The 23,472-nt window shown below is 47.2% G+C and overlaps 1 protein-coding gene across 1 annotated transcript in view; it reads right to left on the minus strand.

Annotated features, from left to right (window-relative positions):
• The window catches only part of ESYT1 (extended synaptotagmin 1), a 1,383,482-nt gene that overhangs the window by 796,713 nt on the left and 563,297 nt on the right, over window positions 1-23,472 (minus strand). The window contains exons 13-14 of the mRNA XM_069653762.1: window positions 6,832-6,927; window positions 6,650-6,721 (exon numbers count right to left, since the gene is read on the minus strand). Of these exons, the coding sequence (XP_069509863.1) occupies window positions 6,650-6,721; window positions 6,832-6,927 (168 nt within the window). The remainder of the gene's footprint in view (window positions 1-6,649; window positions 6,722-6,831; window positions 6,928-23,472) is intronic.

Genomic DNA, 23,472 nt, shown 5'->3' on the forward strand with positions numbered 1-23,472 from the left:
GTTAGACGATTACTACCCTTGAGGAAGCGCAGACTGTAACCACAAGGGAAGTTTTACTGCGGGGAATGATGGGAGCGGCAATAAGGAATATGTGGGAGGAACATACAGTCGAAAGAACGTTATCATGGGTAAGTAACTTGTTCTTCGCAGATGTTATTGCCACTAAAAAGACTGTTTTGAGGGTAAGAAGTCTTAATAGGCACAAATGAAGAGGCTCAAAGGGAGTACCCCTTTAAAAGGTTTGGACTAAATTTAGATCCCGCAGGGGGACTTGAAAAGCAGTTGGGGGATAAACATTAGTTAACCCCCTCAAGAACTGTATTACCAGAGGTATTTTAAAGTAGGAGACTTCCTCAGCAGTACGCTTGAAGATGGAAAGCGCTCCTAAGTAACCTTTGATCGTACCAATCTGGAGTCCCAGATTTGCTAAATGCAACAGAAAAGATAACACCATCGGTGTATTGCATGAAAAAGGGTCAACATTCTTATCTCTACACCAGCTGCAGAACTTATTCCAACGGCAGCGGTATAAAGATTTGGTTGCTGCCTTCTGGCCGAAAGCAAAACCTCCATTATGTCGTCCAGGAGGTCCCAATCTTTGTATCTCAGCCTCTCAGAAACCATGCGTGAAGGCTGAGAGTCCTGATATCCGGATGGAGAACCCGACCCTCCTCTCATGAGAGAAGATCCACTCTTTGTGCAAGACGAATCGGAGGACAGATGGACATGTCCAGAAGGTCCGGGTTCCATGTTCTCCTGGCCCAATCGGGTGCAATTAGGATCACGGTTTTCCTGAACCTCCTGAACCTCCTTATTATGTGAGGAATGACAGGGAATGGAGGAAACCTGTAGAGGAGTGGGAATTTCCAGTCCACCACGAACACATCTCCTAGAGCTTCTCTCGGGGGAAATTCCCTTGAGCAGTATAGTTTTCACTTCCGGTTGGTTTTGGTCACGAACAGATCCACTTGAGTGATTCCCCAAAGGGTGAAGTTCTCTTGAAGAACTTCCTGAGCTAGTTCCCACTCATGAGAGACTGTGCTATGCCTGCTCAGAGCATCGGCCGTTGTGTTCTTCTCCCTGGCTAGAAGAACAGTCGATAGAAAGATTCCTTCTTGTATTGCCCAGAACCAGAGCTGCATTGCCTCTCTGCACAGTGGTAGTGACCCTACACCTCCTCTCTTGTTGAGGTAGTACATGGCCACTGTGAAGTCTGTCATTATCAGGACATTCTTTTCCCGTACAGAGGGCAGAAAGGCCTTCAGCGCTAGTCAGATTGCCCTCAGCTCTAAAAGGTTGATATGGCGTTTGGACTTTCGATGGACACCAGTGACCGCTGATGTCAAATCGCTGGTATGTGCTCCCCACCCTGTGAGTGAGGCGTCCGTCACTACTGTTATCTCCGGCCATGGTTGGCAAAAGGTTCTCTTTTCAAGATGTTTTCCCCGACAGGTCCACCACTGAAGGTCCAGCGAGACTCTGTTTGGGATTTGTAGGAGATCTGACATTCTTCCTAAGAATTGTGACCACAGGGTCCTGAGTGCCCATTGGAGAGATCTCATTCTCAGGCGAGCCTCTGGCACCAGAAAAATGCAGGATGCCATTAGGCCGAGCAACCTCAAAAAATCGAAGGCCGGAAGATGTTAGGCATTTAGGAATTTTGCCACCATCTGTGGAACGGGATGTATCCAGGACTGCTCTGATTAAATTGGAGTCTTTGTGATGGTATCATGTGGGACTTCTTTAAGTTGAGGGAGAAGCCCAGCCTATGGAGTAAGTAGCACGCATAATTTACATGTTCTAGGGCTTGTTCCGGGGAATTAGCCCTGATCAACCAAACGACTAGGTAGGGGTAGACGTGAATCCCCCCTCTCCTGAGACTCACTGCCACAACCGCTATTAGCTTGGTGAAGACCCTTGGGCGGAGGTTAGCCCAAATGGCAGTACCCGAAACGGATAGTGAGAGTTGCCAATGGCGAACCTCAGGTACTTTCTGTGCTTGTGATGGATTGGCACATGAAAGTAAGCATCCTGAAGGTCCAATGATACCAACCAATCCTGAAGTTGGAGGGCCTGAAGGATCTGAGAAAGGGTTACCATCTTGAACTTGTCCTTCCCGAGGAATTTGTTTGTCTCTTAAGTCCAAGATGGGTCTCAATCCTCCATCCTTTTTCGGAAATTAGAAAATATGGGGAGTACCAACCCTTGTTCCTCTCTGCTACAGGTACTGGTCCCATAGCACCTTTCGCTAACAGGGTTAAAATCTCCTGCATAAGGAGCGGATCTGGAACCTTCAATCAGTTGTTCCCAGGTGGATGACTCTGAGGTGTTTGTAGGAAAGGCAGGCAGTAACCTTGGGCAGCTGTCTCCAATGCCCAAGCATCTGAAGTAATAGCCTGCCATTCTGTCAGATGCTGTGTCAACCTGCCTCCTACTGCTGTTTTGTGATGTAAGACCTCAGAGAGGTTTTGGGGCTGATGAGGCAGAGGCTGAGGGTAAAGCAGCCCCTGCTGCTGCGGTCTTAGTACCTCTACCCCATCCACCATGGGGGAATCATCTTTAACCTCTTTGAGCTGGCTGTCCTCTGCCTTTTCCGAATGAGGAATAATAGCGAAAAGATCTACCTCTCCAGGGCGAACCTGTGGGGCGGGTTGGAGTTTGACTTATCGCAGCTCCAAGGGATTTGGCTGCCACCTTGGAAGTTTGCAGCTTCTCCAAAGTCTCATCAGCTTTACTCCCAAATAGATGTGTGCCGTCAAAGGGCATGTTGAGAAGTCTGGACTGTACGTCTGTGGCAAATCATGACTTCCGCAACCATGTAAATCTGCGGGTCACCATACTAGCCGCCATGGCTCTGCCGATGCTGTCAACAGAGTCGAGAGCGGTCTGGAGGGATTCGCACATAGCGTCCTTTCCATCATTGCTAGGGTTCAAGAAACCGTCCCTTTCCTCCACTTCGAGGAGGTGGTCAGCCGGCATTGAAACGCAGTCCCAAAGGGTGTGGGTAAACCTCGCCAGCGTGCATGTGGCATTAGCAGACTTTAACAACATGCTACTAGCTGAGAAAACCTTCTTGGCCATGGCATCATATTTCTTGTCATCCCTATCTTGCGGGATTGTTGGATAGGCATTTTGTTTGCCAGACGAGGTAGCAGCTTGTACTACCAGGCTTTCTGGCGTTGGATGCTCCGAAAGATATAGAGTGTCCAAAGCTGATGCTCTATATTTAGCTGTTAACCTTTTGTTAACTGCTGGGATAACCTCAGGTGTTTCCCAGTTTGAAGATACCCTCTTGTGTAGCACTTTGTAAAATGGTACAATAGGGTCTTCCTGAGGTCCCTTGTCCAGTATGTCAGTTAAATCATCCTGTTCAAAAATAGGCGTGGGTTCTAGACCATCCCATGTACTCCACCACTCTAGTCATAAGCTTCATGCAGAGAGTCATGCAGATTTTTCATTTGAGATTCTTCTGACACAAGTTCTTCTGGAACAGAAGGTGTCCCATATTCAAGTCCAAAAGGTCTTTCCTCTTCAGATGATTCTGCATCCTCTTAGATTGAGGAGAGGGTTTTGAAATAGTCTGAACGAGGTTGAGGTTTGTAAATCCTTTCAAAGGTGGAGGAAGGAGCTATAGACGTCATGATTTGAGCCGAAATCATTGATGATGACGTCAATGGCTTTGACAAAGTTGTCAATGGCTTTGACTTCTCCAAAGTCATCGATGGAATCGACACCAATGTCGATGTCTTTGACAAAAGCGTACAAGATACTGTCGTGTACGGCGTCTAGGGAGGTCGACACACGAGGCATTGATGGCTTTTCCTTCGATGAGGGCGTCAATGACGCACTATTTGGCTTTGTCGTATGGGTCAATAGTGACGATTTCTTGTGCGTCATGGAGGCTCTCTCTCAAATCAAGGGTTTAACACGCTCTCGGGGAGTTTCCACAGCCGAGGTCAAGGACTCACGGCTTCTGTGCTTCAGAGGTGTTTCGTCTGTGGTATTGCCTCTAGGTGTCTTCGAGGGGGTCAAGGCTGCGTTCTTCTCGAACACCTTTAACATACTCTTTCTGAATTCCTCTTACTGTGCGGGAGTATTGTGTTTCGAGGGGCAAACAACCCTCTCGGTGAACTAGATGAAGAAGTGGATGGCAACCTATGGTGTCTTTTCTTGCCATTCCTCGAAGAGGAGGAATGGTGCGATCTACTTCAGAACGTAATCGGGAATGTTTTTTATGACGAGGAGACAAAGGCCTCGACTCGTCAGATGATTTGCGTTTGGACGGGGTAATGGATTTCTGAGGCTTACCTCTTTCCAACTTCCCTCTGCGCTCCCTCATGGCCTTGGCCGTCATCGACATGCATTCGGAACACGAATGCTCTGCCCCCAGGCACCACAAACAGACCCTTTGTGGATCCGTCATGGATATTTTAGCCCTGCAGTCGTGGCATTTTTTAAAACCGGAGCGAGGTGTAGATGATACATATGAGAAGGCCATCTCATCGAAGGAAAATCGAAGAAATTCGATGATTACACGGAACCGAGCGTAACGTTACCAAAGCTGTGAAGCGCGGAAAATCAGAACTGAGCAACGGACGTTGTGCGCGCTACATATACCTGTAATGACGGCGACATCGGGACGGAGGCCTCCAAGGGACATCGACTCGATAGGTATAGACACACAGCGCCCTCTACTGGGAAAAAATGTTTTCCGAAGCAGCAAGCTGGATATTAGGAAATATCAAAGATAAGGAATATGTGGGAGGACACAATCCGTTTGAAATAAAGTTTTGAAAGTAAATTGTTTTTCTTTTACCAAGGATTCCCAGCCTGACGACGGGGAATATTCATGAGCATGTGAATCCATGCCAGACCCCATGCTGGAGAACGCCTCCTTTCCCATGAGGAAGACCCTCTAAAACCCAAGACCTTAATGGCCTATTGTCACCTGTTTGTTCCCCCTTGTAGAGGAAGTCAAGAAACCTCTTCCTCATATTCTTTAAGTCGAACCCCCATCTATGACCTAGGCACACAAAGCTCCAATAAAACCCCTTTTGCTTCTGAGATACCTTTTTTGTGGAAATGTTCTCTCTTGTAAAACCACTGAGAAAAACTAGATGTCTGATGACATCCACAGACTCCAACTGCAGGAGATGCATACCGGTGTGGCGGAGCAGAGGAGTCTGCCAAAGCAGGAGAAACGCAGTGCACGAGCGAGCAGGAGAGGCCGGGAGTCGCGAGAGAATTCCTGGGCGCACGGCCGCTCGAAGAGGAAGCGTTTTCCATACCAGAACCGGAAGGGAAGCAGGAATGTGACCGCAGAGTCACGAGGGAAGCAGTACTGTATGAACAAGTATTGTTAAAAGCCAATAGTAATGACAGTGAAAGTATATGGAAAGGAAGCCAAGTAAATGAACTAGCGTTGTATAAAGCCCATGGTTGTAACACTGAAAGCACAACAGAGATAAATCAAGGAGTTGAGCAAGCATTGGCCAAAGACTAAATTAAGTTATCCAAGAGGGAAGACAACCCTTAATTAAAGACATTTGGGAATCAATCGAAAGCTTGAAAACCCCAAGAAGAGGCGAGAAGGAAATTGGAGTAATCTTGTCAAGTGTCAAGAGAGGGGGGTAGAGGACTCAATACTGGAGAAAAGGAAAACTATTAGAAGTATGGGCAAGCCTCTAATAGTATGCCAGGTCTTGGAAAAGTGAAATTGCTTGATTAAATCCTGGGAATCCTGGCATGAGAGTACACCAGGTATTCCAAAGGAAACCTCCTGACGACAGGGAATAATTCAAGCATTCTAATCTATGAAAGATCCAATGCTGGAGAAGCATATGTATGCTATTAATAGATATAAAATGGCTTATTTATGCAGAGCTATCTGGGTCCATACACAGTAAACTGGTTTAATTTTGAACGGGGCAGACCCCTTTTTCTCAGGAGTCACCTGCATAGAAAGGTTTCATTAAAATAATTTTAAAAGTTCAGATTTTAAAGGTTGTCTGTCCTGGCAGCAAGGAATTATTTATAATATTTGAATATAGAAAGTTACTGTTATAAGTAATTGTACCTTACAGCAAACATACAGCCAATGTTCCCACACTATTCATCACAGTCTTTATTCCTGCACCATTCTCTATAGATCCTTCCACAACCACATTAATCATTCTTTTCAAATCGCCAGCCAACCAGTACAGCTGCACAACAGTCAGCACTCTTCGGCAACAGTTAGAAGTTGCCTAAAGTCATCACTCCTACATTCATGCTTATAGCAGACTCTTGGCTACGCTTCTACTCCATTTTCTACAGGTTAATTCAGTTACAACTCATGCAGCATTCACTACAGCTATATCCGTTACCTACTAGTACCCAAGATGCCAAGAAGAACAGTATTGCCCCTTCCAATACTCCTCTCTTCTCCAATTGCAGTATTAAACCATTCCATCCAGTACCCTACTGCTAGCCCTGTTACACCATTTGTTACATCTGAATAACAATCATTACAGTGCTCCATTTTCAGACCTTGTACATCATTTCTGGCATCTCATTCATAGTACTGTACGGTCTCACAGATGGCACTGAGACAGCCTTCTTTCAGCTACCATTACACTGCCTGTACCTAATAATACCCAGAATGTCTTACCGTACTCTCCTTTGTCACATCATGAACAGAAAACTGCACCATGGGGTTTGGATCCTTTCCGAACTTCTTGGCCTGGGAACAAAAGATGTATTAGGAGAGGAAAAGAAAGTTACTAACCAGGACCTGTATCTAATTCAGCATATACATGTGTTGTCGTTATCATTGGACCATGGAATACTCACTGGGAGGTCTTCAGCCTTCTGAAGGTAAATAGCTAGAAAGGCAGATGAAGGCTCTTCGTGGGTCTTGACAGCGATTTCCTTATTTGCGTTAAGTACCTGTGAATACAAAAATGAGATGAGGGAAGAGCGCAGACAGGATTCCTGGCAAGTGGAGTGCAGAAGGACCACCACTCCGTCACCATAGAACTTTACATTCTTAAGCCAGCTCATAGGACCAAAAACTATTAACCTTATACCAAATGGCATTAACATTATACAGTGGCCTGAGTGTGTAATAATTGCAGTCAGAAGAAGAAATAATGTGTAAGGTAAGGTTGCTCAAAACAAAGCTGTCAGTTTTGTCTATTCTCTGCCTAGACGCCCGGCTATCTCTCAGTTTCAGAGGAGTCTCCACTGTTTACTGATACAGCAGAGGTTTCTGTTCAAGACTCTCTGCCGAGTATTCAAATGTGTTCAAGGGTCTGCCCCTACATATCTTTCCTCAAAGATTGTCGTTTACCAACCAGATCGTTGTCTTTGATCCTCAGGACAACATCTTTTGGTGGTTCCACTATCAAAATCTGTCTCATGGGGAGATAGAAATGTTTCTTGTTCAGGTCCCCGACCCTGGAACTCTCTGCCACATAATCTTAGGAAAATCTAATCCCTCTGTGAATTCTGAAAAAAACTGAAGACCTTGCTCTTTGAATAGTTGCCTGTTTGACTACATGGTTTCTCCACTCGCATTACTATACCACCGACGCCCAGATGCAATTCCTTGCTTGGTTCCTATGGATCTGCGCGGTACAAATATAAAAATCAAATCAAATCAACTAGGCCCATCAAGGAATTAATTTCAGGTAAGGCGCTGGCACATGTGGTGAAATTAAAGTTTGACCAGAACAAGTAACGTCTTACTTACATATGCCTTTATGCACTAGAAACTCCAAAAGCCTAACATCTTCTGAAATAGCTCTGAGCCCAGCACCATCTATCCCCAAAAATTGAAGATATATTTCAGCAATAACTAACGACAGCAAGGGGGCGTGGCTTGGCAGCCATGGACTAGGCTGCCCTTCCTGTGAGCTCTGTTGATCCGCAAACTGATCCTGACAAGCGCACGGACTCTGAGCTATAGCACCAACAGGAAAATACATTCCAAGCTGTGGGAACCTGAGGGGACTCTAGGGCACGTTGTTTCGGGCAGATTGAATGAGAGGACCTGGAGTTAAGGAGCCTTGAAGATGTGGCCTGGCATCACGGAGCTGGCAGCAAAATGGCGGCACCAGGAACACAGAGGAATCGCCCCCCTCGCAGACACTGCCTCCAGCCGACCCGCATAAGATCTGCGGAACAGGAACATTGCGCTACTCGGGGGGACCGAGACGCTCGCACTGGAGCGCCCACGGGACCGGCGACGTGGGGGGGGTGGGCCTGGGCGCGCCTGTGTTTGTGGTGCAGACGACCCCTGCGAATAAGAGAAGTGCGGGTACAGCAACGCCGCTGAGGCCAGAAGACCCGACAATAGGTGCACGCAGCGTCCGTGAGCAGGGACGACCATCGCTGCACTGTATGAGGTTGGCGGGCACCCCCGCAGCTTTGGCAAGACGGACAGCCATCTCCAGCGTGGCCGAAACCTCAGACACAGGCACATTGTGAGCGTGTCTGCAACGACAGGATAGCTGAATTGTACATGAGCTGCACAGTACATGAGGCATGTGGGGTGGTCCGGGACTCATGGAGGCAGCCTCCCATAGCAAGAATTCGAGCACGAGATGACTGATGGGCTGTGCCTCCGCACATAGTCAGGACGCGGGTCCGGAAAGTCACGATATGGGAGCAACAGTGGTGAAATAGGGGCCGGCAAGCTCTACCAAGGGTTTGCGATTGAATGGGCACACAGGGCCCAGACAAGGAGGCCTCAACCTGGGGCTCCTCCCCGCGCAATTATAGCAAACATTCTGAACTACAGAGACAGGGAGAAGATCCTGGAATTTTTTCGGAAAGGTGGTACAATAATCAGAGCGTCTGCAACTGTCACTGCGTACCCAGACTATACCATGCTGGTACAGAGACGTTTCAGCTACGTGGCAGTGATGTGAAGACTGAGAAAAGCTGGTTTCAAGTACATGCTTTTGTATCCTGCGAAACTCATGGTCCTACACAAAGGCAAGACACATTTCTTCGAAGTACCGGAAGAGGCGATGCACTGGCTGGACGCCCAAGGCTGCCCAGAGACTGAGGATGGACCGGAACAAGGCAGACAGGATAAGTGACCCGATGCCATGCTATTTTATTGCTGGGAGTGGTGTTAATGTGGCGGCGATAACTGAGGTTGGTGCAAGGGGCACGTCGGTAGGGTGCGGATACAAATCAATTGACGCACTCATCATGTGGACATGTTGGACTAGAATATAGAATCGCACAAAAGTCAGACATGTGCTGGGAGTGCGCAATAACCAATAGCTTACATAGGAGTGACAAGACAGAAGTGACCTATCCCCAGTAGTTAGAGTAGTAGAATCGCCAGTAGGGCGGTGTTCCCCTGCTGTGCCCCGAGTACTGGCAAATACCAGGAAAAAGGGCTAGATGCAAGGTAGCCTGAGATCCAGGGATGGAGCTGGGCATCCGTTGGGACGGGGGTGGGAGGGAGGGGAGTTGGTTGAGTTTTGGTTGGGTAAGATGGAGAGTGGGGGGGAGGTTGGGGAGTTGAGTGGGGTGATGTTTGACAGGGAAAGAGCTTATATCTATACGCCAACGCAACAGGGTTGGAGAGAAGGACAAGGAGGGAGAGAGAAGGGACGGGACATGGAGGATAATGGGAGACCTTAGATTAGTAACCTGGAATGTCAGAGGACTCAACAGTTACCTGAAGAGAAATAAGGTAATGATGTACCTGAGAAGGCAAAAAGTGGATGTAGCCTTACTGCAAGAAACCCACCTCACCAAAGAGAAACAAGAGGTGGTTAAAAAAAGTGGAGAGGGACCACCATAGGAGCAACGTATTCAGTGTATGCCAGAGGGGTAATCATTTGGGTAGCACCACATGTGCCCTTCCAGATGCTGCAGGCCACGGTGGAGCCGGATGGGAGGATGATAGTGATTTGGGGGCTGCTAAAGAAAAGAGAACTGTGCATTATAAACACATATGCCCCTAACCAAGATACAGTGGCCTATTTTAAGACACTATATAGTAAAATCAGTCTCAACATAGGAGGCGCGGTCATATGGGGTGGGGATTTCAATTGCACACTGAACCCCAAAATGGACACATCAGACACAAAACTAGATAAGCCCACCCCCGCAGCGAAAATGCTACAAGCCCTGCTGAGAGACTTTAGGCTGGAAGACATATGTAGGCAGCAACACCCGAATGAAAGGCACTACTCACACTATGCCGCCCCACACAGCCTGTACACGAGACTGGATTACATGTTCGCCACCCCGGAACTTGTTGGGGAAATGACGGGTTCAGAATATGAAGCGAGAATATTATCGGACCACTCCCCTCTGGTCCTGACGTGGCGACATCAGCCCCCCAGGGCCAGGATCCCAACATGGAGGCTTAGAGCCGGGGCACTGAAGGATACCGCATTCCGAGAGGGCCTAGGGGAGGAGATAATCGGGTACTTTGAAAGTAATACAGGAAGTGTGGAGTCAGAGGGAACTCTGTGGGAGGCCCTTAAGGTGGTAGTGAGGGGTGCGGCCATATCCAAATCTAAAGGGCTCCAAGGAGGTATAGTGCGAGAGTTACAGGAGACAGAAAAGAGACTAGAAGCAATTATGCAAAAAAAGAGGGCACCTCACAGGAGGACGCCGAAAATGTGAGCCAATTACAGCAGGCTTGTGGCGGGATCTGGGAGAGGCTATGCAACCTGAATTACAGAAAATACATTGAAAGACAACACGCAGGGGGAGACAAACTGGGGAGACTGCTCGCATGGCTATATAAGAATGAGACACCAAGATCAGCAATTAGAGAGATATCGGGAGAAGCGGGCCAAGTCTGGAACACCCAGGAGAGTGTGAACAAGGGATTCCTTAGATTCTACAAACGCCTCTATGAAGATGCAGGAGAGACTGCAGAGCAGGAGACTCAGGAGACGCTAGAAGACATAGGATTACCTAAACTGAGTGAGGAAGACAGGGAGAACCTGGATGCCCCAATTACAATAGAGGAATTAGAGACAGTAGTAATACATCTGCCCACGAGCAAAGCCCCAGGGACAGACGGGCTCCTTAGCGAATTCTATAAAACGTACAGACAAGAAGTGCTTCCCCCATTATTGGCAATGCTAAAGGAGGCCTTCGGGAAAGGGAGACTGCTGGAATCTGAGGGAAACAGTAATTATTCCACTCCTCAAACCTGACAAGCCAAGCACAGACTGTGGGTCGTACAGATTGCTATCTATGCTGAACCAGGACAGCAAAATTCTCACGGCTCTGCTGACAAACAGACTGAAGCAGGTAATAAATAAACTCATACACTCCGATCAAACCGCATATGTCCCAGGCAGAAGCATATCCGATAACCACAGGAGGCTCCACTATATCATAGAACAGGCAGAGGGCGACCCAAGTGAAATAGCAGTAGTCTCGCTAGATGCAGTGAAAGCCTTCGACTCCGTAAGGTGGCCTTGGATGATGGCGACCTTGAAAGAATGCGGGATGGGACCAGGGTACCCGCGGTGGGTGAAAATGGTGTATAGCTCCCCAAAAGCCAGGGTCAAAACGGGTGCGATGATTTCAGATAAATGACAACTTAGCAGAGGCACGAGACAGGGCTGTCCATGGTCCCCGATGCTGTACATCCTCGCTCTAGAACCATTAGCGATTTGTCTGAGACAGCAGTACGAAGAAATAGAGGTTTACACTAAGGGGAGACAGCACTTGATATCATTGTATGTGGATGATATGCTGCTATACCTGCGGTTCCCAGAGGAAAACTTGCAATGCATCTTGGAGGTGATGGTGCGCTACGCGACTCTTTCAGGCATAGCAGTGAACCCCAAAAAATCATGCATGTTCCCCTTGGGGAGGTACACAGGAGTCCCACGGGAGAACTTACCTATCTTGCAGATAGCCTGGCAGACCAGAACATTTAGATACCTGGCGATTAACATATATCTTACGATTGTAGACAAGCACAAATATAACACGGAGCGAGCAGTAGAAGGTATCAAGAACAGCATGGGGTTCTGGGCAAGGCTCCCCTTAGCTATGGTGGGAAGGGCCGCCTTGCTCAAGATGGTGGTCCTACCTAGGCTACTACATTTTTTCACAAATATCCCATATATGTTGTCCAAACGTTTTTTTACTAAATTCCAGAGCTTATGCAGAGGTTTCCTGTGGCACAACTCCAGAAACAGAGTGGCCCTATGGAAATTACAGAATACATATGACAGAGGGGGTATAAACCTACCGAACTTTGAGATATACCACTTGGCAGGGCAGTTACAATATGTCACTAGGTGGCTGTCGGAAGACGAGACAGCAGAATCTAGGTTGCTGAGGGGTGAATGCAACCCTTATTTCTTAAAAGGACTGATATGGCTGCCCAAACCAGAGTTGCAAGGGCGATCAAGATTGCTGAAACTGGGCTGGAAGACATGGCACAAAGCGTGCCGAGCTATGGGAAACTCGACCCCATGCTCCCCGCAGACGCCACTGGTGGCGCTATATGGGGCAGATGAGCAACTGAGGAGAGGGATCCGCAAACACTGGGAGCCGGTAGGCCTAGCAACCCTGGGAGATATATGGCAAGAGGGGAAGGCATTTGACTTCCAAACGATAGCGGATGAAACCGGGGTACATAAGGGGCAATACATCACATGTACTAGAATAGTTAAACGGGTGAAGGAAAAGTGGTCCGAAATAGCACTAGCAGAACAACCTGATACTGCCATAGAAACAATGGGGGTGATTATGACCTGGGTGCGAAGGTATACCGGGCACCGGTAATGACACCGGTGCCGGTAATCCCTTTGCGCCCTATTCCGAGGTCCCTTTGCGGGACCTTCCCTTAATGCCTGGTTTTACCAGGCATTAAGGACGGGACCCGCAAAGGTATACCGGGGTCAATAACAGTACCGCAATTTGCAGTACCGTTATTGACGCCTTCCCCCTTTCCATTGAGCCCTATGGGGGCTCAAATGGGAATGGCATTTCAAATGGGGACTTACTGGTCCCGCAAAGGGCGGAATGGACCGGTAAGTCCCCATACCACCACGCCGGTGGCGGTACCGGTATTGGTGCTAGTCATTGCGCTAATAGATGTATGCTAAGATGCTTGTAACCGAAAATGTTGGTTGTGATGGTTAAGTTTTGTTTGTTGTAAAAATCAATAACATTTTTTGTAATTATTTAAAAAAACTAATGACAGCAAACTATTTAAGTAAGTGTAACCCTGTAACCAAAGTCTGAGCTATCGCACCACCAAAGGCGCTAAGATGCCCACCAAAGAGAAACGGAAAATAGAACAAACCAACCGGATACACGTCTGACTCCAGCACAAATAAAGAACACATGCCGAAAAACACCCCAGCCAACGAAACAAACATCACAAGAAGAGATAAATCCCTATATCTAACACCGTATCTTGCAACCACCTCACGGCCCGAAAACTCAACAGCACATACGTCCAGGCATGCCGAGAATCGCCGGAACCCCGCAGGAAGAGAAGACCCAAGAAGGGGAAGGAATGAAACCAACGCCTTCACCCCTTACATCACAAAAACACAAGGGCACCGCGAGCAACCGCAGCTAAACATAGAGGATGAAGAAGCAGACAAATGTATCACCAACCCGACAACCAAACAGATTGTTTCTGCAAGGAGGCTGAATACATGCAGCACCAACCAAACTGTGACCTAAACAGAGAAGAACCCCAACAGAACAGCCACAAGACAAATCAGGATTAAAAAACAATTCTAACAGTGTCAAAAAGATTCACTGCAACCTCATCAATGCCAGATCAATGTCCAAACATGCCACAGAGATTTTCGACCTCCTATGCAAGGTGGCATCGAAATCCTATTCATAACCGAAACCTGGCTAGATAACAACTACAAAACCACATTGCATAACTGCATCCCTGACAACTTCAAATGGTCAAAAGTAAACAGGTAAAACAAAACAGGAGCAGGACTGGTAATAGCATACAAAGAACACCTCAAAATTAAAATGTACAAACCACTAAACATCAAAAATGGGAGTGGGAGTGCAGAAGTGCCAGCACCGTTGCTAACAGTGCCAGCGCTTCCGTGAAGAGTTTGCCTACCATGGCAGCTGCGCCCGGCAGGGTCCGACCTGCCGGGCACAGCACCATGGCAGGCAAACACGTAGTTTGCCGGTCCGGAAACAAGGATGCTGGTGAGCTTACCGGCACCCTTGATTCCGGACCGGCAAACTTATAATGAGGCCCAATGTCTTTGGTTCTCACAGTTCTGGGCTCAATGATTTAGGTGCAGTTGTCAGACCACACGGTCCACTCATCACAAGTCGCGCAACCAGGATCCCATGGCTCCTCAGCCAACACAGGTTCTTCCAGACTTGTCCCTGTGTACAGAGTCACGTTCTCTTAGTTTCTCTTTGAAGACCTCTTGGCTTAACACTCGTCTGGCTTACCCTGGTTACCCTCTTAGCTTTGCCATAACGTGTTACCCACCTCTTGCCAGTCTTTAGCCTTGCAGCACTGCATTTACTCATAAAGTTCACTTTGTGGTGGTCTTGCTCATGTCCCACCTTTCTATGGCACTCTTTCACACTTGCTCTCTTTTTTATATGTTGTTGTCATAAGGGCACTTTCCCTTTGGCTGTCCACTGTTATTTGCTTTGCCCATAAATGTTTTACCTAATTTCATATTCAATACGCTTAATTGCAAGGTTTCATTTAGTTTGGCATTCAACGGATATTTAATATGCTTAATTTCAAGTTTCCATTTAGTTCAGTATTCAATGTGCATTCGATATGTTTCATTTCAAGTTTCTGTTTAGTTTGGTAATTCATTATGAATTCATTATGCTTAATTTCAAGTTTCCGTGCAGTTCGGTAATTCATTACCTATTCGCAGCCCGCTGGGAATTCCATGGCATTCAAGTGCCTCTCCCCGACACTTACCGGTCCTCAGCATGGTTCCTCCGTAGCTCCTGCTGCTTCTTTCCTGTTTGTAAATCGGCAGGCCAGCCTCTGCAAGCCCTGCTCGCACACTGGGGTCTGCCTTGCCCAAAGCTGGTTGCTCTGCTGCCTCGGAGTGGACATGGGCGGCGTCCTGCTTTCTCTTGCACTTTTGCAGCTCCAGCTGCTGGTTCTTCGAAACGGAAGCTCCCACTTTGGGCTGCTGGTTAGCGTCCTGGCTCCTCCACAGGTCCCACCATGGCTGCCTCCTCTGGAGAGGTCCCCTGCTGGTCTCTTCCCCACAGGCCTCCCTGTTTCTCCCCATTCTGTTCTCTGGCTCTCATTTTATACACCTGCTACCACTTAACAGGTTGCAGGTGTGGATCCTTAAATAGGTTTGCCTGACTATGATTAAGGGGACATGCCTGACTCTCACCATACTGTGCAGGCATCTTCCTCGTCCCAGTAGCAGAGTGGTAAAATTAAGGTGTAGTGTTTATTACTCTCAGTCTCCTCTTCCTCGTTCCAGTACTTCAAATGTTAATTGTGGGGAAATGAGGGCAGAGGTCTTGCAGTAGCCCATAAAGGTCAGGGGGGGTGGGAGGGGTTAGGTTGGCCATCAATAGGGAAAGTGGGATACCATGTCTCACCTGCATGCATCCTCCTCTCTCTCATTCTCCGTCTGCGTCTCTGAGATTTATAATTCTTCCTGATGTTACCCTGACCAGAGGAACAGGGGTAACAACATCCCACAAAGGCTTCTGGGATTATGGATTCATTATGGAATGTGAAGGGGAAGTACTGCGTCTCCCTCATGGATGCTGCCTCCCCAATCCCCAAGGACCCTCCACCCAGTTGATTCCCCCTCGCTTCTCCACCCCCACGGTCAAGATCCAAAAGTGATGGCCTTTACCCGGCCACCCGAGAAGATGGATCCAAGGGAAGTAGATGTGAGGACGCCCTCAGGGTTCTCATGCTACAGAGCACCAACACTTCACTTTTAAACACAGTAAGATCAGCAATAGGACATTGGCCCTCATTACGACCCTGGCGGAGAACCATGGTGCAATTTGCACCATGGTCCATGGCGCTAAGCTGCCAACTCCGCCATGGTGGTTGGCGGACTTACCGCCCCATTCCGACCTTGGCGGGGCGGTAAGTCCCCAATCCCCATTTACCCTTCCCCATTCCCATTTTTGCCCCATAGGGTATAATGGGAGTGGGGAAGGCGTTAATTACGCCACCGTAAATTACGGTGGCGTAATTAACAACAAGTCCCGTAGCGCCATGGATTTTTCCGCCTGCAAAAAGCAGGCGTAAAAATCACCATGGCGCTACGGGAACTCGTAGTCAGGCGGAAAGGTACGCCATGCTTTACGCCGGCGTAAACCCCTTTCCGCCAGGGTCGTAATGAGAGCCATTGTCTTGTAGCAAAGTAAGTGAAGAAAAGACAAGCTATGTAATAAATAGATTTGAGAAGTCATATGTAAGAAACAAAGAGACAAAACACGCAATCTTATAATTCCAAGATTCCACACTTTAAAAGTACTTCCCGTGGTTTGAAGAGATGGGGCTTATCGCCCTCAGAGTCACAGGTCCCAAAAATCCCTTTGCAAGAGGCTAGGAGTCTTTACAATAGTCTCAACAAGTGTGGGCAAAGCCAACAGCAGTTAGAAAGTGTTTTAGAGTTGAAGAACAACAGAAATAAAGCTCTCAGCAGACCCTCTCCCAATTTCACCACCTTAAGGGAAGCCCAAGGGAGGAATGTTGACTAGAACTCCACCTATCACGATCAGGCAAGGAAGAGGAATGGTAAGGACTTTACGCCTGTTGAAGGTGGAGGGTGTAGAAACAAGTATGTTAACTCACATCTGCACTCTGATTCACTAGAGACCACTTCATCGCTGGGCCCCCATGCTTCATCTCATGGTTCTGTTGGAGAGGGAGTCTAAGGGTCGCTGGTGCAGAGGTCACTATTGGCACCAGAACTTTGGTCCGGCTTGTCAGCAGTTTCACACTCTGGTGAGACAGTTCCAGGCAATCGACAGCTGGACAACCATGGCACAATGAACAAAGGACCACTACATTTTCGACAACCTCAGAGGCCCCCTAGGAGACGATGCAGGTGGAAATCTGCTATGACTACCACGGTCCAATGGCAGAAGTCGCCCATCGTGGCTGTAAAAAAGAAGCTGGTTCTGCAAAGTCCTCTTTGTGCTGGAAAGCTGCAACTGCCGGGGGAGAGCTTGTGTTTCAGAAGTTGAGGGTCTGAAGAGTCCCAAATTAGCACTCAGGACGATGACCAATGCAGCAAGGTTCCCACATGGAAACTGGTTAGCCCACAGAATGGTTCCGCTAAGGCAGGTTCCTCAACAGGGGTCAAGTCTTGTTGTTCCCACTGTCCCTCAAAGGGACGCTGCCCTTTCTCACTTTACCCCAGAAGCTCACTTTCTCCAGAGCCCTGGTTCTCTCTAGGCTGGACTACTGCAACAGCCTCTTTCTCAATCTGCCCTCCTCTACTCTCTGCCCTCTGCAACTAATCCAGAACAGGACTGCAAGACTTATCCTTGGCCTCAAGCCCAGGGACTGTATCTCTCAAGCCCTGAAATCTCTCCACTGGCTACTGGTGGCTGCAAGGATACATTTCAAGACCCGTTACATTGTCCACAAGGCTTTCTGGGGCCGGGACCCCCACTACATCCAAAGCTCTCTTCCAAAATACCTTCCTTCTCGAGCCCTTCGCTCGCCTGCGTCCAACTCTCTAAGAGTTAGATGCTTCTGAAGGCAGGGAGTGGGGGTAGATTTCTCTCCTCTGCAGGTGTCTCCCTCTGGAATGGCCTCCCTGCCCCTCTCAAACTTGAGCCAGACCGCCTGACATTCCGGAAGCAGCTCAAAGCTTTCCTCCTCTACTCTGTTTTCTCTCTCTCCCTCCCTCCAATGCTGACCTACCTCTCTGCTGTACCAACTTGGCTGTTTGGCTACCATTAGCGTCTAACTGGGTAGCATGCTCTTTCTTGATCAGTCACCCTTGCACTGTCTCTGGGCCTATCACACACTTAGGGACTGTAACTGTAACCCTACAGTCCCTTGTTCTCCTTGCACCACTCAGAACCAGGCTGCCCTGGCTGCACTTACTCAGAGCATTGCTTCCCTGTTTTCTCCTCCTCTCTCCTTTGCACTCGCCCCTGCCTTTTCCCTTGCACTTCTCGTTCTCGCACGATCTGAATGGCACAAAGCTAAGTAAGATTGTTTGTCTTGTCCTCCCTCCCTTGTCTTGTCACGCCTAGAAAGACTTGTGTACAGGTGCGCTATAAATGACTAATCATATCAAATCATATTCATGGATCCAAGCACTGATGAAGGCCTTCTGGAGTTCAGCAAAGGAGCAGGGCTTCACCGGGATGGTTGAAGAAGGCAATGCTTGATGACTGCAATGAGTTCCAGGTCTTCAGCGAGATACTCCTCTTCGTAGGACGGCCACAGGAACCCACCTTTTAAGCAGCATTTAAGCCGAAGACGCGCTCTAGCACCCCAATGGTAAGGATCTACACCATTCAAACTGGTCGGGGGTGTAGTGCATTTGAGGGTGCACTTCCCCGTTTGTTGATGTAAACCATGACTGTAGTATTGTCTGTGTTGATGAGAACGCACTTTCCTGCAAGGATGTTTTGAAATGAGCCAAATGCCATTTTGTTTACTCATAGCCCCAACAAATGTATATGCTGTTTGGCTTGCTGGCTTGTCCTTTTCCTTGAGTATCAATGAAATGGGGTAAAGAACCCTCTTTTTTGTTGTCGAGGAGCCTGTATCTAGAGGGAATTTAATAAACTATATAAATACAATGGGATACAGGCTACCACTCCCTTCTCCACCTGAAGGTATGAAGACGCTCCACTTTAACAAACGCCTAACATTGGTCTGTATTTTTCATCAAAAACAGATCACCGAATTAACAGTAAAAAAAAAACATTTGTCACCATGTTACTAAAAGGCCCAATTACAGGCTTGACACTATAACATACAAAACATTTGCTATATGTGTTCAGTTGTTGTTGACACCATATTAATAATCATATAGTACTCAACAGTATATATTTGAACCATGTGGTAAGGTTGTGAGGGGTTAGTGAAACAGTGACTTTATGTGATGTTATTTTTCAAAACATATTCCAAGTCAGACTTGGAAAAATACAGACCAATGTTAGGCATCTGTTAAAGTGGAGCGTCATCAGGTGGAGAAGGGAGGGGTAGCCTGTATCCCATTGTATTTATATACTTTTCCTTGAGTAGTAAGGTGCTGGTAGGCAATGCAGCCCCAAACTAGTCAGTGATGTATCTGATGTGATGTTGTACTGGCAGGTGTAGGAAAGATTTCTTTTTTGCATCTTTCCCTCCATAGCTCCTGTGGACCACCATACTTTTTGCTCTGTTTTTGAACCTGCTCTGACTTTTTGAAGGGAGGTAAAGCCTTCAGATTAACTTGCCTTGCCTTTTGCTCATTGTTATGGGGAACTGATCAGTCCTTCAGTCTATCAGTACCGGAAAACTTAGTTTCCCTATTGAATTAATGTACTTTTTAACATTGTACACTGCACCTTACAATGCAGTGCAATAGGGATACTTTTGTGTCACCCTAGCTTTTTGCACATGGGGTTTTTGGCTAATGTTATATGTGCCTAAAGGCAAGCTGGTGGCAGCAGATATTTTACAATTTTTTGGATTATTTTTAGTATGCACATTCGCGTTTACCACATATGGCTACTAAATGCGGCTAGTTCCCTAAAATGGCAGTGCCACAAGATTTTCACTTGTTTCTTTGGCCATATTGTTGTTTGGCCTTCTTCCTGCCTTGCCAGGTCAGGACATTTCTTATAATGTCATGCACTCTCCCGGGAAAGCTGCTGCTTCTATGGGTTAGTGATGCCTTTGTATGTGTGTGGCCCAGGAAGGAAGTGGGACTGCCTAGTCCCACTCCACTTCCATGGTGACATAAAAGGCTAGGTTTGGGGCAAATGTGAAACCAGTAGTTGTCCCCAATCGGACAACGACTGGCTGTTGGAATGGTGCAGATCATCGTTACCATTGGTGGGCTTCGACTTGCTTCCAGATCGGATATTGTATAAGAAGAGGACCACTGCAGCCATTTCTTTTAGATCATCGTTGGAGCCAAGAATCAATCAAAGAAGCACATACTGTTGAAGATCCGAAGACGCCTCCTGGAGTGGCTCAGCATCCCTTCCTGTGTCCACCCCTGGTGAAGCCCTGTGTGACTTCCTGATCTCTGATGACCTTGGGTGATGCTTCAACCCGTGGACTAGTGGGACCAACTAATCTCAACAGCTTCTTGAGGATCATGACCTTCTGAGCCATCAGAAGTGTCCCTGAGTCCAGCACTCCCATGGGCTACCTCGCCAAGCGTCGCCATTCCGTGTTCAACACCTGAACTTCAGTGGTCGCCAGCTAGTGCTACAAGTCGCCTTCTCCACGAATTTCAGTGTCCAGGCATCAAGGGATCATGTCCTGAAGCAGCTTCTGTGACCGTGATTGGAGGATGCCTGTCATCACCTGTTTGCAGAGACTGTTGATGGAACACAACTTTCTCCAACCCTTGAGATGTACCGAGGAGGTATGCATCAGTGTTTCTTGCATTTCTTAATCGACAGTGCTTGCATTTTGCAGCTGCACTCGACTGGAAGAATCCTCAAACCCGCAACTCCAGAGCTTCACTCACCACAACCAATCGCAGAAGATCGAGCCCCAGTAACCCCCACATGCCCTACAACGACATCTGGGAAAATCAGAGTCAGGGGTGTGTGAGGGGCAACAATGCAAGGGGGACAGCTGCTTGCATTTTTCTCAGAATCAAATTTTTTATTAAAATAAAAAGATGCAAATAAATCTAAGAGCTACAGGAATCACTCCTAACAGAAACAAACTGGCCCTCACACTAAACAACAAAACATGTAAAGTAAATTATAAACAACATAAATAAGTGAATAAAAAAACCCAGTAATTTGGATGACCTTCACCTGTCCTGGGTAACTCCCTTCCCCAGGATTGTTCAAAGTATAACGTTTTTTATTGTGTTTAAGGCTTGTTTAGTAGCCAAATGAAACATTAAAGAAAAAAAAAATCCCCCAATGTTCAAACAGAAGAATAAATACTTGAACCAGTTCTTATAGGTACCAAATGAAACAAAAGTTCACCAAACCAAAAAACCACTTGTAATAGTTCCTCAGCTTTCAGTTGAAAATATCCCTTTCCAATTCCAGCTAAGGAAATAGCACCGATGGTAATCCTGGATGTCTTCCTTTCAAGATTGCTTTGCCAAAGTTCAAAGTCTTCTTCTTCTTCTTCTTCTTCTTCTTCTTCTTCTTCTTCTTCTTCTTCTTCTTCTTCTTCTTCTTCTTCTTCTTCTTCTTCACGAGTGTTCATAACCTCTGAAGTGCATTTGGTATAATCGTCAGGATGCTTCTTGGGTTGTTGTTCTCCCCTTCACAACCACCCTTCTACTACTGTTACCGTGGAAACAGGCTCCTTAGTTCCACATTATGCCACTACTTCAACCAACTTCAATGTGACATCTACTGACTACTGTCAGTAGATGTCACATTGAAGTTGGTTGAATAATAATACTTTATACACAACCACAGTTCTGGTATTTCTGCTTCAACTTTATATATTCGAATGGTTAGGCATTTTAAAGAAAAGACACTTCGACCTCTACAGGTGGGCAACACACTCTTCTTTCCTATGCTCCAGGAAAAGGGCGGCCTCTTTGTCTCTTCAGTCTGCCTTACTGCCACAAGGATAACCTGCCTCTGATTCCATACGGACTCCCTCTCAAAGTCAACAGTCTCAGCATTACAGGTTATTTGCTCAATCTTCTTACAAGCACCCAACTCCCTTCCCCAACTTTGTACACACCTTCTTGGTTCCAGTAGCTACCTTGAAGCTGTATTGGCATACCTCCAACTTCAGATAACAATGTCTCACTTGTATCAGAGGACACTGGACCTTTAACAACTTCGCCATTTAGGTGGATTGATTTAAACAGGGTTTTCTTCACTACAGAAAGGGTTCGCCTCTTGGCTTGGGCAATGTGTGTTCTCATTAATAAAACAACTTCTACGTTTAAATATTATTTGTTCTTAGGATTACAAGGTTCAGTCTTCAAAAGGAAAAACAAGTTTAGGCATTCACAGCCAGTCTTTAAGGTAGATCTTCAACCTTATCTGTAAGGGTTTGTATTCCCATGTATTAACACAGAGACACTTTCTACTCCTGTTGAGAATCACAGTTGAGCACACACAACCTTCCTTTGATGCTGTACGATCTTGTAACAAGTGTAAAAGTCAGCGTCAGAGTTTTTGGTGTACTTTAGAAAGCGCTCCCCCTTTTCATTGGAGACACGACCACTCCAGTAACATTTAAAAGTTCGACAATGGGAAATTAAAGACCTTCCTTCACACGTAAGCACTATACATTTTATTATAAGTGTGCGTGATACATTTTCATTCTAAAGAATAGTTTTCACAACAACAAACAGTTTATACTCACTTCTCCTCTTACGTGAGCCACTTTAGAGCTGGTACCAGTTACCTACTATGGCTTTAGGCACCCTTGGGACCCACTGTTACACCTGGGGTCTGGTCTGCTCGTCTTGGTCTGCAACTGTTTCGCCTTAAGGATCGGGTTGCTTTAAGTTCCTCCCCGTTCTGGCAGTGTTGGCGGTTGCTGGGGAAACAACGTCGCTGGCCCATGCGGCGTGTCATCCATCAGCTGATCAAGACACACTCCAGCAAACCAATGCGCGTTTGCAGGCCACGCCTTCGCTTCCATAAAGGATCACGTGACCCTGGGCTCGGTGCTTATAATTAGCATTTGTTCATTACCATGGTTCCTGTGTTATGCTTATTCTCCTCACTGACTCCGGATTTGTTCTTCGACCAGTCTTCTGCACGCCCCTTGACTGGCTTTGGTTCTGCCTGCCTGACTCTGACCACAGACTCCTATCTCGACCGCCATTCGCCTGCTCTCTGTACTGTCCTTGGTAACCAACCGCCTGAATTGACCCAGAACGGCCATCCAACCTCTTTCTGTTCTTCCATGCCTTTTTGTGACTCCCGTTTAGATTATGTGCGGCAGTGCATTCCGTTGCACATCTGTTCTGCATGAAAGCCTTCTTCAACCCGGATCACTTCCACCGGAGATCTACAAACTCCACAAACTACTCCTGTATCTGCCCAGAGATACAAACACCACTCTAGCCTTCAGTAAGAGTATTACAAGCTGTATTTCCCCTCTCCAGTACTTTGAACTTCCATTTTCATCTAACTTGGGAACATTCAGTGACTTAAGGAACTCACCTGGTTTTCACAAGTGCAATCCTGAACGCTGTGCTGATTCCTTGCACCATCCCGGACCTAGTTGCGACCCTCGTGCCGCCCGGGAAGTTTCCCTGTACTAACTACCCTGTTTATTGTTTTTTTCTGTCGTTGTGTGCTCCTTTGCCTTCCCTTCAACAACCAGGGGGTAAGACATAC

Source organism: Ambystoma mexicanum, chromosome 3q (genome assembly GCF_040938575.1).
Source record: "Ambystoma mexicanum isolate Mex_15411 chromosome 3q, UKY_AmexF1_1, whole genome shotgun sequence".
In the NCBI taxonomy this organism is placed as follows: domain Eukaryota; kingdom Metazoa; phylum Chordata; class Amphibia; order Caudata; family Ambystomatidae; genus Ambystoma; species Ambystoma mexicanum.